We start from the raw sequence: 16,314 nt of genomic DNA, 5'->3' as shown, positions 1-16,314 counted from the left end.
GGTGCAATCATAGCTCACTGCAGTCTTGAACTCCTGGACTCAAGTGATCCTCCCGCCTTGGCCTCCCAAAGTGCTGGAATTATAGACATGAGCTGCCACGCCCAGCCCCAGCACTGTATTTTCTGTTCTAGTTTTCCTCCAGCAGATATGCATGTCTTCTGATTCTTCATCTCTGGGCTCCCTTTCTTGGTTCCTGACTTACTTTCTGCCCCTCTGGACCACCAGTTCTGGGGAGCAGAGATTGTGTCCCTAGAACTGCCCTCTGCCAAACATGTGGAGTAGGCACCGAAGTCAAACTTCAGTTAATGGACTCTCCTCCCCCCATCTCCCATCTTTATTTGATCACATTTCACTTTTATTGCAAGACTGAGCTCGTGTTCACTGAACACAGCTTCCTTCTGATGTCACGTGTTCCCAATTTCAGTAAGGCTTTCATCATCTCCTTTCACTCAACGTGACAGTAACCTTTCCCTCCTCTGAATTCATTGAGTCGTTTCTTTCCAGTTCTGTTATGTTACTTAACCCTTTTTCCATAACATCATAATTTTCAGTCTGTATTCTCTATTATATTTCAAATATCTCCAGGCTAAGTGCTATCCCTTGCGAAGTTGGGGGAGGAGGTACCTAAAGTTATGCTACAGTGAAGAAGCACCATCATCATTTTGGTGTATATCTTGTAGTACCTTTCCACGTATGTGATAGATGATTAATATTTACATTGTGTAAGCATAGCATACAGATGTGATTCACTTTTCAACCTTTTCTTCTTTGGCCCAGTATTTTGTAGTACTACGCAAATAGCTTTGGCTATTTTATTATTACCTGGACTGTAAAGGAGTTACAGAGTCGCTACTGTTATAAGTGGCTTCCGGAAGGAGAACAGCAGCTTTAGTGCTTTGTAAAACAAAAATGACTTGCTTACAGAAAATATCCAGTAGCATCAGAACCATGAAATAGAGTAGTTAGACACCTACCTTTCCCTAATCTTTGAGTGGTATAGGCCTGTGGAAATGTGACTTGTACATTTGCTTTCTTGTTAGCTGACCCATGTTCTACTATTAGTTCCTGCAGATGAGAGTGGTGGCAAATACTGTTCCTTAGATTCTAGTCATAGAGTTAATCAGAGCTGCATGATTCGTTTTAAAGGGAATCTAACATCGTCAAAGAAGTTCTGGGAGTTGTGGGTGGAAAAGGAACTAAGTGAGTTCACCAGCCAGGTCTGAACTTGATTAAGCTGGAATTCTTTGTTGTAACTTATGTTAATGCTCATTAAACCTGTAAAGTAAGATGGAAGCACTGTTTGTTCAAAAAAACCAAAAATACATATATATAAACATTTTTAGGTATCATGCTGTAAAGTAATGTAGTACTATATAATTATTCTGATTGCCTTCTAGTCAGATTACCTTGAAAATCCAAAATGATCTTGGCGAACAGTAATACATTATGATTTCATGGTTCATCTACATACCTCCTGTGTAGGTGTATAATACTCATATCTAACAGGGTTACCACATTACATACCTTTTGGTATCAGTGACATACCTAAAATACCAGAGTATTTATTGGCCATTCTCAGTTATGAAACGTTGACATTGCCAGACAAGGCTTTGATCATACATATATATATATATATAGTCATATATATATATATAAAACATATATATATACACCTTTATATATTATAAGCCTTGCATATGTATATGGTCTCCTATATGTGTCTTTTTTATATAAGCCTTTCATATATATATTAAGGCTATCTTTATTCAGACCATGAAACCAAAAACATCCCTTTTTTAGATAACGCATAGTGTGATTCTATTTAATGAACCTAATGTCCGTGAAGGGGTAATTAAGCAAATATGATTGTTTTCTGCCTCAGCAAACTGCCAGCAAGTTCCCCTGGAGAGCAGCACTGTGTGGCTGCGTGGCTGTGGGTGCCGATCAGCAGGGTTGGGGGATGTGAGTAGGCGTGGCAACTGGGAAGCAAAGGGCCGGAAACACATTTGTCCTCTGTCCAGCTTCAGAAGTCTAGAGTGTGGTGGGCCTGCCGGTGAATTCCTCGGGGTCTTCTCTTATTAGAGCATGTCTTAAGAGGAAAGGAAACATCTCTAAATGAAATGCCTGTGGGCGCTTTTATTCACAGCTTTAAGTAACCTTTCTTTAAAAACTGCCAGATCTGTGTTTCCAATCTTGGCCTCTATGTTGGTTTCCTCAGGCTGCTGTAACAAAGTACTCTGCGGCAAACTGGGAAGCTTAAAAAAAAAAAAAAAAAAAAAAAAATTAGTTGTCCCAAGTTCTGGAGGCTAGACATCCAAGGTGGAAGTTCAGCAGGGGTTGGTTTCTTCTGAGGGCTGTGAGGGAGAATCTGTTCTGTTCTTCTTTCCTGTCTTCTGGTGGTGGCCGGGCAACCTTTGTTCCTTGGCTTGAAGAAGAATCACCCTGCTCTCTACCTTCATCTTCACTTGGTTTTCTCCTTGTATGCGTGTCTGTTTTTAAATTTCCCTCTTTTATAATAAAAGACTTCAGTCATACTGGATTAGGTGCCTGCACTATTCCACTATGATCTCATCTTAACTAGCTTCATTTGCAGCCACCTTATTTCCAAATCAAGTCACATTCTGAGGTTCTAGGGGTTGGGATTTTCGGAAATGGGGGACATAGTTCTGCCCATACCAGCATCTCTGTTAAGTCCATTGAGTGTCTTTTGGCATCTGGCTGGACACTGTACTACATGTCCCACTGGTACTTCAAATACAGTTGCAGTTGGTTGCATTCTGCCACAGGTCCCTTCTTTCCAATTTTTACCTTTTTTTATTTTTTCTTCTTTATCTTTCGTGGTGGTATCATCATCCCACTCAGTTATCCAAGTTGGAAATCTTGGGAGCATCCTGGCCTGTTTCCTTGGCTTTGGCCTCCGACATCCAGTCCTAACCACATTTTATCATTTCTGCCTCCACTGTGTTTCTCTGACCTTTCCTCTGCTTTCATTCCTAGGGCTCCCATTCAGGTTTAGAACCCTCAATCCCTGGCTGCCAGGCTATCTCCCACATCTCATCGCTCCTTTAAATTCATCTTCCACACCAGTTCTTTTTCTAAATCAAAATTTTGAATGTGACATTTCCTAATCCAGAAACCTTGAGTGATTTTTCACTGTCTGAAAAAAAAAAATCGAAATTCTGTTGCTTGGTCCTTAAGGTCCACCCCAGGTGGCTGGCGTCTCACTCATGCCAGTCTTTTGCTCCTCATGACCTGCTAGATGGAGAATTGGTAACTCCTACATCCTGCTCCAAATACAGCACATCCATTTGTTTTCACCTCTGTACTTTGCTTCGCCAGTGTAGAATGTCCTCTCTCTACCCTTCCCTCCTGTCTCCATCGTCACTAAACCAAAGTGGGTCCATTTGCCTGCACACAATGGAAAGCCAAACAGAAAGCACCAGGTTTTTGCAGCAAGAAAGGTTTATTGCCAGGCTGCTGAGTAAGGAGACAGGAGTCAGGCTCAAGTTTGACTTTCTCTACCAGCCTTACAGCCATAGATTTAAGGGAGGGCTTCTGAATGTGGAGTTTAGGTGCTGAACAGTGATTAATGATTGGCTGAAAGGAAAAGGGGTTTGGAAAGTGTCTTGGGCATGCTGCTGCCCTTACATGCTGCTTCATGGGTTGCATCTTTGGACAATGGTGGCATTAGCTTGAACTGAGGGTGAGTTTTTGGCCTTTTAACATCAAAATGTTACTCACCAGGAGAGGAAGTCTATTCTGCCCAGACTCCAGTGAGCTGTATTGGTTCTAACCAGCCTCAGTCTGTCAGCCAATTTTGTGGCAAATAGAGAGAACTGTAACAAATGATTTTCTTCTCTGCTGTCCTGCAAGATAAGCTCAATAAATTTTTGTTAGTTACCAAATTCTTTAATCCTGTGGGGCATGGTCTCACCATCTTCCCACAGCAGTTGGAATTCTAACCAGGTTAAATGGAAGCCAGGAGACCTGGTTTTCAGGCCAAAATGTCAGAAGCCAGTTGTTTTGCCTAACCCAGGTCATTAACTTTTTCGAGTTTCCATTTCCTCACAAATAGAATGAGGAGGTTGAAGTAGATAACCCCTAAGATCTTTTCAGCTTTAAAATTTGTTATTCAAATACCATGCCTCCATGAAGCAGTCCCCATCTCTTCCAGGCAGAACAATTCACCCCTTTTATGCCCCTTGGTGCTTTATTTTTTCTTTTACAGTTAACTCTTAATTTCTAGTGGTTATGTGTGCTCATGACTGTCTCCCCTTCCTCCGAACAGCTGGTGGTAAGCTCTTTGAGTTCAGCCAGGGATGCTTGACTCATATTTGCCCCTCTTCTTGCCTTGGTCTTCCCCTGGTCTTGCTTAGGCAGAGAGTCTCGGTGAGAGAGACCTTAGTAGAGGATAAACTGTCCTCGGGAAGTACTCCCCTGTAACACATGCCCTTCCTGAGTGTTCCCAGGCATTGAGAAGGAAGTGTTTTGGATGGTTAATGATACAGAGATGTTATATTGAACACACTGAGTTTTTCCTTTCTTCGTAGCATTATTGTAATTGGGTGACATTCTGGGAAACAGCTAAGTTCGCTTTGTAACAGTTTTTATAAAAATGTGTGCTCTCTATAGGATGTTTAGAAGTAACTAAGTTTTCTGTAAAAGATATGAAAAACATTCCTGTCTTCTTCCTCCTCCTATATCCTCCGGAAACTTGGAGTATCTCGATGTATCATTAAGGTATTTGGACACTTAAAATAGCAGTTGTTAAAAAATACAATCTAGGAAAGCTTTTATGGACCCATTTCCTCTTTGGAAGCCAAACGTCCTTGGCCTCTCATGTTCTTCCTAAAGCTTAGATTGACCCACATTTTGACCTTCAGAAAGTTAAAGTCACTCCTTTTTCCTAGAGAATGACCAGGCCCTTTTCTTGCTTCAAGGCCATCTCTGGTCCTATATTTCTAATCTAATTTTACGTTGTTCTTTTATGCACTCCACTGTCCAGACAAAATCTGTCACTTATAATTTTCCCTATATACTCCTTTCTTGCATTAGTCTTCTGCCTGAAGTGCCCTCTGGTCTACACCCATTACTGTATATCCGAATTGTACTCATTTTTTGAGACCTAGCTCAAATGCCATTTCTGCCACAAAGACTTTTGTTACCATACTGGTTTTTGTGTTATGATTTGTTCTTCTTCTACACACTGGTCTATTTCTAGACTAGTGCTATCTGCCTCACCAGACTAGAAGTTCCTTGGGGTCATGTTTCACGTGTCATTTATCTGTATTCCCCTGTACTATAGCCCTAGGTCAATTCACAGGTGGTCAGTAAATACCGGTAGTGAATCAATTATCTGTGAACTGTTTTTTGCATGGTCTTTAAGGATACTAATGCGTAACAAAGTTGCTCTATTTTGCTGTTAGGCAGTCACATGTTAGTCTAAAGTATCTACACTTTAATTTTAGAACCCAAAAACATGTCTGAAGTAAGAGTGAAGCATATATGATACTGGATAAAACAGTTACATTTGAAATTATAGTGTATTTAGTGTGTAAACTATGTGATCAGTGCTGTCATGTCTTTTAGATTCTGTGCATTATTATTTCAGTCCACTTTGTAAAAGTAAATGCTAAATGTTTATACATGTTTTCAGTTTGAATTTTATATTTTGGCAGTGATATTTTTTCCCTCAGTGTATGTTTGTATATGCTTCTGTTTTCCACAAGCTGCTGACTTTATGCTTTGTGTTTGTTTTATGTTGCAGATTAATATCTTTTCAAGAATTTGTTGCCTTTGAATCTGTCCTGTGTGCTCCTGATGCTTTGTTTATGGTAGCCTTTCAGCTGTTTGACAAAGCTGGCAAAGGAGAAGTAACTTTTGGTAAGGAGCATGATTCTGTGCACATCTATGTAAGTGCGGACTTGTGTGAGCATTTTCTTTCTTTCTTTCTTTCTTTTTTCTAGGAACAAAATAAAGTATATGGAAATGCTTTTAAGAAGATAGTATATCCCTTTTAGTAAAGATACTTCAGTGTTTAGGGGCTCCAGTTCAAATGTCTTCCTATCTGAAAAAAACAAGTTTCTGGCTTAGTAGTTTTGATACTCTGATTTAGTTTTAAGGTGAGGGAGATGTGGCGTGATTGTTTTCATACAGTCATAGCATGTGAGAGTCAGACAGGACTTCTGTTTCTTCCCTGCACCATCAGTAGTGCTTTCCACCGACAGAATGAAGAAGTGAATAATCTGCCTACACACAAAAGTTACTAATGCACCCTATACTTCTTGTCTTCACCTTGTTCCCATGGAGTAGTTTGCGGCCAGAGCCACTGCACAAGATGGTGGTTCAGAATGGTACATGAAGGACCTTGTTCTAAAGAACACGCCTCCCACCCCACTGCTGTGCTGGCAGTGCCTGCTCTGCTGTGGCCTTCTTTATTTTGCAAGGCACAAACATCATCATGGGAATTAGCAAACAAAGCTGCAGAAAACCCTGATGTTTTTCGGGATACTTAGAAGAAAGGGAAGACTTGGAAGTGGTGGGATAGTGATAAGTTATTCTTTAAAAAACTGGCTACTAAGGACAGATTTAACAGAAAGTGCCATGTTTCCCGCGGACTCTGTAGTGTCCAGCATATGTTGTCTCTGCATGCAAATCTGCATTAGCAGTGCTCAAGAAGAATTTTGGAGCTCTTTAGGCATATAGATTATGCTTTCATGAGAGATGGCTTTAAAGATTAGGAAGAACATGGCATGACTATTTTTATAGCGTCATAGAACGTGAGAGCCAGACAGGACCTCTGCCTGTCTTGTGCTTGGCATGTGCCCATTTTAAGTGTCTTTATTCATAATTTCCAATTCATTCAGACCTTTGGGACTTGTCTTATTTGGTGTATTGTGGGAAACATACAGATGTGGGAAAAACACAGGAAGAATGTTGCTTCCAGAATCAGATAAGCTTAGCCCCTTCCAGCTCTGCTGCTTTTGCCTCTGAGACAAACTGATGATCCTCTCCAGTCCTCATTTATCCTATTAAGAAGTAAAGATAATAATTAGATAAAGTATTGGTAAGATAGTATAATAGACTTATTGTGCCAGCTAACCCCCTTCGCCATTCCGTCATACTTATTTGGCATGACAGAATTAAAGGTTAAATAGTCTTGAGCAAAGACAAAAAATTATATACTTGCCTGATTTTGTTTCTAGAAGATCAGATGCTTTCCATTAATACTTCATGAGGATTATTTAAGATTTTCAGATCCTTAGATAAAATGTATTTCCATCACCCAGTTCATCTTAGCACCACTGCAACCACAACTTTTCAATTAATACCAATAAAAAAAGTCCCCATTTAAATCTTCACGTAATGAGTAAGCAGCTAGCTCATGGTGTTACTGATTTACTCAGTGGAAGCGAGTTTGGTGACAGTGTTATGATAGTGTTTCTTTGGGATGAACAGAGGAAAGCCTGTGAGTGCAAGCACGTTCAACACAGATATGTTCTGTCTTATCTTCCTACTTTCCCCAGCAAGACTGGATGTGAGGAATGGAAGATAGCTCGATTTGAGATGAGAGGACCGAGAAATGGGCTTCAGATAGTTCCTTGATATAGATCCATCTTCCCTTCATGCGTGTGAAGTGGCAAGCGATATTGGTGACGCTAGCTTTACCACTGGTCCTGGAAAGACATAGGAGACTTCCACCATTGCAGGGGGAAGTGCGTGTGTTAGTGTGATTAGTAGAAAATGATAGTGAAGAAGCAGGATGTAGGAAACAAGAGCTATCTTTGAATTGTAGAAGACATAGTTGCATAAGGATTTTGTTTCTGCTTCTTACTAGCTGAAAGACAAGTCATTTCAACCCTCTGAGCTTTATTTTCCTCATCTCTAAAATTGGGGTAATAACTACCTTACAGGACTATGTAAGGATTAAAAGATCCACTGCATAAAAGGCACTGTCTGGAAAACAAAGGTCTTTATGCAAATAGTGATACTGAAAGAAATAGCCTGAAAGAAGAAAAGATTTTCTAAGTTTTTTTTTTTCCTTTTTTCTTCTTTGGGAAGCCCTTTATTTATTTATTTTTTAATTGTTGTGTTTTTTTTTAACGTACATTCAGGGTTACATGTGCAGGTTTATTATATAGGTAAATTTGTGTCACAGGGGTTTGCTGTACAAATTATTTCATTACTCAGCTATTAAACCTAGTACCCATTAGTTATTTTCCCTGATCCTTTCCCTCCTCCCACCCTCTACTCTTCACCCTCTGGTAGGCCCTAATGTCTGTTGTTCCTCTCTGTCTCTGTGTTCTTATCACTTAGCGCCCACATATATGTGAGAATGTTTGGTTTTTGGTTTTCTGTTCCCACATTAGTTTGCTAAGGATAATGCCTCCAGCTCCATCCAAGTTCCTGAAGAGGACATGATCTCGTTATTGTTGTTGTTTTAATGACTGCATCGTAATCCATGATGTATATGTACCACATTTTCTTTATCCAGTCTGTCATTAATGGGCATTTAGGTTGATTCCTTGTCTTTGCTATTGTGAATAGTGCTACAGTGAACATATGTGTGCATGTGTTTTTATGATAGAATGTTTATATTTCTTTGGGTATATACCCAGTAATGGGATTGTGGGTTGAAGGATAGTTCTGTTTTTAGGTCTTTGAGGAATTGCCACACTGTTTTCCACAGCGGTTAAACTAATTTACACTCCCACCAGCAGTGTATAAATGTTCCTTTTTCTCTGCAACCTTGCTAGCACCAGCTATTGTTTGACTTTTTAATAGTAGCCATTCTGACTAGTGTGAGATGGTATCTCATTGTAGCTTTGATTTGCATTTCTCTAATTATCAGTGATGTTGAGCCTTTTTCCATATGCTTCTTGGCCGTGTATATATTTTCTTTTGAAAATGTCTGTTCATGTCCTTTGCCCCCCCCCTTTTTTTTTTTTGAGATAGAGTCTCACTCTGTCATCCAGGCTGGAATGCAGTGGCACAATCTTGGCTCACTGCAACGTCCATCTCCAGGGCTCAAGCAATTCTCCTATCTCAGTCTCTCGAGTGGCTGGGACTATAGGCGCGCGCCAGCACGTCTGGCAAATTTTGTATTTTTAGTAGAGATGGGGTTTTACCATGTTGGTCAGGATGGTCTCAAACTCCTGACCTCAGGTGATCCACCTGCCTCGACCTCCCAAATTGCTGGGATTACAGGCATGAGCCACCATGCCTGGCCTTTCCCTCACTTTTTAATGAGGTTGTTTTTTCCCTGTGAATTTAAGGTCCTTATAGTTAGTTGCTGGATATTAGACCTTTGTCAGATGCATAGTTTGCAAAAATTTTCTCCCATTCTGTAGGGTGTCTGTTTACTCTCTTGATAGTTGGGCTTTTGCTCTGAAGAATGCCCTTTAGTTAATTAGATCCCATTTGTCAATTTTTGTTTTTATTGCAATTGCTTTTGGTGTCTTTGTCATGAAATCTTTGCCCATTCCACTCTCCAGAGTAGTATTGCCTAGATTGTCTTCCAAGAATATAGTTTTGAGTTTTACACTTAAGTGTTGTTTGTTTTTTAGACAGAGTCTTGCTCTGTTGCCCAGGCTGGAGTGCAGTGGTATGATCTCGGCTCACTGCAACCTCTGCCTGCCAGGCTCAAGTTATTCTTGTGCCTCAGCCTCCCAAGTAGCTGGGACTATAGGCATGCGCCAGCATGCCTGGCTAATTTTTGTATTTTTCAGTAGAGACTGGGTTTCACCATGTTGGCCAGGCTGGTCTGGAACTCTTGACCTCAAGTGATCCGCCCACCTTGACCTCCCAAAGTGTTGGGATTACAGGTGTGAACCATCACTGTCTGGCCACATTTAAGTCTTTAATCCATCTTGAGTTTATTTTTGTGTATGGCATAAGGAAGGGATCCAGTTTCAGTCCTCTGCATATGGCTAGCCAGTTAACTCAGTGTCATTTATTGAATACAGAATCCTTTTACCATTGCTTGTTTTTGTCAACTTTGTTGAAGATCAGATAGTTGTATGTGTACAGCCTTAGTTCTGGGCTCTCTATTCTGTTCCATTGATGTTTGTGTTTTGTACTAGTACCATGCTGTTTTGGTTACTGTAGCCCTGTAGTACAGGTTGAAGTCAGGTAGCATGATGCCTCCAGGTTTTTTCTTTTTGCTTAGGATTGCCTTAGCTATTGTCATGTCATGCACATCCATGTGAAGAGACCACCAAACAGGCTTTGTGTGAGCAATAAAGCTTTTTAATCACCTGTGTGCAGGTGGACTGAGTCTGAAAAGAAAGTCAGCAAAAGGAGTTAGGGGTGGCGCAGTTTTATGGGATTTGGGTGGGTGGTGGAAAATTACAGTCAAAGGGGGTTGTTCTCTTGCAGGCAGTTGTGGGGGTCACAAGGCACTCAGTGGGGGAGCTTTTGAGTCAAGAAAAGGAATTTCACAAGGTTAATCAATCAGTTAAGGTGGGGCAGGAACAAATTACAATGGTGGAATGTCATCAGTTAAGGTAGGAACCAGCCATTTTCACTTCTTTTGTGATTCTTCAGTTGCTTCAGGCCATCTGGATGTATATGTGCAGGTTACAGGGGATATGATGGCTTAGCTTGGGCTCAGAGGCCTGACAGCTATTTGGGTTCTTTTTTGGTCCATATGAATTTTAAAGTAGTTTTTGTCTAGTTCCATGTAGAATGTCATTGGTAGTTTGAGAGGAACAGCATTGAATGTATAAATTGCTTTGGGCAGTATGTTCATTTTAATGATACTGATTTTGCCTATCCATGAACATGGAATGTTTTTCCATTTGTTTGTGTCATCTCTGTTCTGTAGTTCTCCTTGTAGAGATCTTTCATCTCCCTAGTTAGCTGTGTTTCTAGGTATTTTATTCTTTTTGTGGCAATTGTGACTTGGATTACGTTCCTGATTTGGCTCTTGGCGTGACTTGTTGGTGTATAGGAATGCTAGTGATTTTTATACAATGATTTGGTATCCTGAGACTTTGCTGAAGTTGTTTATCACCTTAAGGAGCTTCTTACTTGTGACTGTGGGGTTTTATATTAACAGACACAGGATCAATTCAACTGCAAACAGGATAGTTTGATTTCCCCTCTTCCTATTTGGATGCCCTGTATTTCTTTCTCTTGCCTGATTGCTTTGTCCAGGCCTTCCAATACTGTGTTGAATAGGACTGGTAAGAGAGGGCATCCTTGCCTTATGCAATAAGAGACAGGAAGCCCTGATTTCAAGGAGCTCATATTGTGATTTTGTCTTCAGTTGCATATGACTGTTGTAGAAGAATGTACAACCCCTCCAGCGAATACCCTGCCTTTCACAGGTAATTTATTCTAGGGTTTTCCAGTCTCACAAAACAGCGTGTTGTATATGTGCCCTGTATACATGTATGATGAGCCAACGGGAGTCCTCACTCCATTGGTATTGTAAAATGGACCCTGGATTTTCTGAGCCATTAATCCCAATTTAAGATTAAACTGAATGAGAAATGCATAGGACTAAGAGAGCAGAAAGACCATCAGTTTGCAAATTAATAGCTGACTTCTAACTTTTTTTTATGGGGTTGGTTAGATTCCTTAAATATAGGTGGTGTGCATAGCAGTCTTTCACCTAAGTAAACAAAATCTTATAGGGGGCATGGCAGCCTAAGGAGTGTTTTGACAGCAGGTACCTTTAGAAGAAGCTGGCAACAAGTACCTTTTCCAGGAAACTCTTCACAAAGTTAAAGACATCAAAAACAAACAACTTGGAGTTGGACAGAAAAGAAGACTTACGTAGTCAACCTTGCTCTTATAAACCCAAAGTTTTCAGAGAATGAAGATCCAGATCTATAGCCTGGCTAGCTGGTCATATGAGACTGTAAACCCAATGCCCAATGGCAATCTTATCTCTAGTTACTTCCTTAGCTTCTTATAAATCCTTCACCTAGGAGTGACCCTTTAGTATTTTAGAAGTTTGTCTACCTTGATGTGTATCTTTGGGAGGGGTAGACATGGAGTGGCAATTGAGAGAAGGGCTCCTTTGTTACTTCCCAGATTGGCTCAGTCAATTGTGATGATCGTGGGGTGAGTATTCTTTCTACACTCTACAGAGGTTCACCTGGGGCCTTTCCATGGTCTGCAGAGAAAACAGGAGAGTGGCCTCAGATCTCACATGTCTCCCAGGCTTGCTTTTTATACTGAGAGCAGTTACACTCTTCATCAGTTTTCCTACTGGATTTCCACATTAGAGTGTGTGAAGTGGGGCTTCTGCGACTAAGCTTAGTTTGCCGCAGGGTTTGTCGACAACAGGGTGGTGTTCATGCTCCCACTAGTGCTGATTCTGATAGACACTAAACAAAAATCAGTTGGATCGAGGGGCAAATAAGTGTCTCATTTCAGTGAAACCTTGACCTATTTCCTCTGAGGCTTTGTTTATATTTACTGTATTTTCATGTCTACATCACCGCCTGTGTTTGCTACAGTGAAAAGATCTTGATTAGGCCACTTTTGTTCTTTTGGTATCCAGTTACTTTTATTCTCCTATTTCCTTTGAGGGAAAACTCCAGCATTCTTGCTGTCACCGTGTGTTCTTATTTTGATATCCAGTGTTTATAAGTATCTTGAACTATCAACAGGTATATAACAGGATGTTGGTATGAGTGGTAAATTCTAGTTAATTTGTGATTCTGCATGTGTGGAGAAAAAAAATTGTTCTAAATGTTTCCATTTGTATTTTTAGCCTATTGTATGTGACAGTGATTTTTTAAAGTATACTTTGTTGAATGACAGCATACATGCAGAAGAATATACAAATCATGTTAGGTGTACATCTTGCTGAACTTTTACATCTGGATCTGCTTACCACAAGCCAGATCAGAAAGAGGATGGTACCAGCAGTGTAGAGGTCTCATCCCAGTCACTGTTTCCCAATCCCAATGGTAACAACTGACATTTATCACTATCATTTGGTTTTGCCTGGTTTTAAACTTCATTTAATTGGGACTATATAGAGTGTACTCTTTTGGTCTGGCTTCGTTTGTTCATTTTATTTGTGAGATTAATCCATGTCGTATGTATTTTTTGTTTTTCTTCAAAAAACAATGTATTGAATTCCATTATGTGACTCTATCCTAATTTATCCATTCTATTGTTGATAAACATTTTGGAACATTTTCATTTTTGTCTACTACAAGCAATATGTTTTCAACATTGTTTTACGTATTTTTGGTGTGTATACACATATCTAGGAATAGACTTGCTGGGTCATAGAAAATATGCATATTTAGCTTCAGTAGAGCTTGCTAAAATGTTTCCCAAAGTGATGGCACCAGTTAACACTCATACCATCATTGCATGATGGTTTTATTTATTTCAGATCTTTGCCACTTGGTATCAGTTATTTTTATTTTAGTGGTATCTCCCTGTGTGGCTTTAATGAGCATTTCTTTCCCTGATTCCTAATGGGTTATACAACATTTTTTCATATTTATTGGCCATTTGGGTATCTTCTTCAGTCACATGCATATTTTCGGATACAAGACCTCTGAGGGTTATGTGTTTCACAGATTCTTTACTCTGTGACTTGCACTGTTACTCATTTGAGTCTTGAGGAACATAAGTTTCTAATTTTAATGTAGTACAGATTATCAGCATTTTCTTTTGTGGATAGCTCTTTTCGTGTCCTGTTTTAAAAAATCTAAGCTGGGCACAGGGGCTTCCGCCTGTCATCCCAACACTTTGGCAGGCCGAGGCAGGTGGATCACCTGAGGTCAGGAGTTCGAGACCAGCCTAGCCAATACAGTGAAACCCTGTCTCACTAAAAATACAAAAATTAGCTGGGCATGGTGGCAGGCACCTGTAATCCCAGCTACTCAGGAGGCTGAGGCAGGAGAATCGCTTGAACCCAGGAGGCAAAGGTTGCAGTGAGCCAACATCACTTGCAAAGCTCTGTCTCAAAAAAGAAAAAAAATTTATTTGCTTTCCTCCAGGTCGGGAAGATATTCTCCTATGTTATCTTCCAGAAGTTTGTTTTCCTTTCACATTTACATTTTAATCTTTCTAGAATTTGTTATATTTTTGCGTGGTACTAAAGGTAAGGGTCAAGATTCTTCCCTGGCCCCTTTCCCCAAGGATATGTAGATCACCTGGCACCATTTATTAAAAAGGTCGCTCTTTTCTTTATTGCACTGCAGTGGTGCTGCTATCATAAGTCCAGTATGGGACTGTATCTGAATGCTCTATTCTTTTTATGTAATTATATATTCTCCACTAATACTATACTATCTTAATCACTGTAGCTTTATAAGTCATATCTGGTTAGGCTTTCAACTTTATTCTTTAAGATTATCTTGGCTATTGGCCCTATTCACTATCAAAACAATTTTAGAGTAAGTTGTTAATTTCCACAAACATCCTGCTGGGATTTCACATGCTATTGCCTTGAATATGTATAATACCTATATGTATATGTATAAATAAATGTTTTATTCCTTTAGAATTTTTAAAGTTTTTAAATGTTTATTTAATAACAACTGTTAGTCTGTCTATATCTCACTACTCTGGAAATTTAGAGTAGATGAACACTACAAATTTTGAAAGAGATAGGAACACATCTATGTTATTTGTTATCTAAAGATGCTAGTACATGTTTACAATTTTGCAGGTAGGACTACTGCCAAGGATGAATCAGTGCTAAGTGCCTCAGAAGGAGGATAGTAGAATCATGAGCTGAATTTTATATTTGAGATAACAAATAAGCATTACCTTCTTAAAAGTTCATAAATATTTCAATAGATGTATTTTACTACATATTGAATATAATGCATTTAAAGAAACTTCAGAATTCTGTGAGTTGGACGTTACCAATACTGTCAAATTTTGGTTATCATAGTGGACGGGAGGAGTGTTCAAAAGGAGTAAATCATGGTGGACGACAAGCAGGGTAAGAAGAAGGGAGAGAAAATGATATTAATGGCCTCGTCATTTGTAACCAAAGCAGAGAAATAATAAATAAGGGAATAAAGTGTCATTATATTAATTATAAATCTATGCTATTATATGAGGAGATATTTACACAAATTTGTTTTTGAAATTTAATGTATTTTCTCTTTAAACTTAGTGTGTCGAGTGTCAACATAGTTTTCTTTTTCTTTCTTTTCTTTTTTAAAGTGTTATTTTTTATAATAGATCATGAGTGGCAAACTTTTTCTATAAGGCTAAGATAGTAAATGTTTTGGTGCAGTCCCTATGGAAAATAGTTATGGAGATTCTGACAAAATTTTAAAAATAGAAGTGCCATATGATCCACCAATCTCACTTCTGGATATTTATCCAAAAGAATTGAAATCAGGATCTTGAAGAGTTATCAGCACTCTCATGTTCATTGCAGCACTGTTCGCAATAGCCAAATGTGGAAATGACCTAAATGTCCATCCACAGCTGAATGGGTAAAGAAAATGTATATACATATGATAGAATATTATTCAGCCATAAAGTCCTGCCATACATGACAACATGAATGAACCCTGAGGACACTACAAGTGAAATAAGACAGCCACAGAAGACAAATACTACATGATTCCACTTATATGAGGCACTTGAAATAGGCAGAGTCATGGAATCAAGGAGTCATGGCTGCCAGGGGCTATGGGGAGGGGGAATGGGGACTGACTAATCAGCTGGCATAAAGTTTTGGTTAAGCAAGATGAATAAGTTCTAGAGATCTCCTGCACAACGTTGTGCTAATAGCTAACGATATTGTTTTGTACACTTAAAAATCTACTAAGGGTAGATTTCATGTTAAGTGTTTTTTCCACCAAAAAAAAATATTTTTTTTTTTTGAAAGAGGTGAGGGAATTGGTCATGTAGATGTGGGGATGGAGGAGGGGAGACTGTCCGAGGCAGAAAATAATAGCCATTTCCCAGGTTCTAAGGACAGAGTCTGTTTGATACATTTGAGGAACATTTTAGGCAGAGAGACTATAAACAAGTACAAAAAATATGATGTCAGGGTATCCTATTTATAATGTAAAGCAGGCTAAGTGGGTAGAAAGCATGGAAGCTATCTGAGCAGATCTAGAGGAGTGACCGAAAATGCATTAGTACTGAACTGGCATGATATGGGCTGTGTATTCCATGAAGGGTTGGAGCTGTGGGGATCTGGAACTGATGGCCACTTTGGAAGTGTTAAAACAGTGGAGGCTGGGAATAAGAGGCCTGGACTGGAGTCATATCTCGGGACCCCACCTGGGCCTGCCTTCCCTTTCCTTCCCTTCCCTTCCCTTCCCTTCCCTTCCCTTCCCTTCCCTTCCCTTCCCTTCCCTTCCC

The 16,314-nt window shown here is 39.6% G+C and overlaps 1 protein-coding gene across 3 annotated transcripts in view; it reads left to right on the top strand.

Moving 5' to 3' along the window:
* SLC25A13 (solute carrier family 25 (aspartate/glutamate carrier), member 13) overlaps nucleotides 1-16,314 on the top strand; it is a 214,560-nt gene that overhangs the window by 79,879 nt on the left and 118,367 nt on the right. For 2 of the 3 annotated variants that reach the window (XM_011955112.1, XM_011955111.1), the window contains exon 4: nucleotides 5,768-5,883. The exons of the other annotated variant lie outside the window; for it this stretch is intronic. In XM_011955112.1, coding sequence (XP_011810502.1) covers nucleotides 5,768-5,883 — 116 coding nt within the window. The remainder of the gene's footprint in view (nucleotides 1-5,767; nucleotides 5,884-16,314) is intronic. 3 annotated transcript variants of the gene reach the window in all.

This window comes from Colobus angolensis, unplaced genomic scaffold (genome assembly GCF_000951035.1).
Source record: "Colobus angolensis palliatus isolate OR3802 unplaced genomic scaffold, Cang.pa_1.0 Scaffold394, whole genome shotgun sequence".
Taxonomy (NCBI): domain Eukaryota; kingdom Metazoa; phylum Chordata; class Mammalia; order Primates; family Cercopithecidae; genus Colobus; species Colobus angolensis.
The sequence above is the reverse complement of the archived record's forward strand: the minus strand, read 5'-3'. Positions and strand labels throughout refer to the sequence as shown.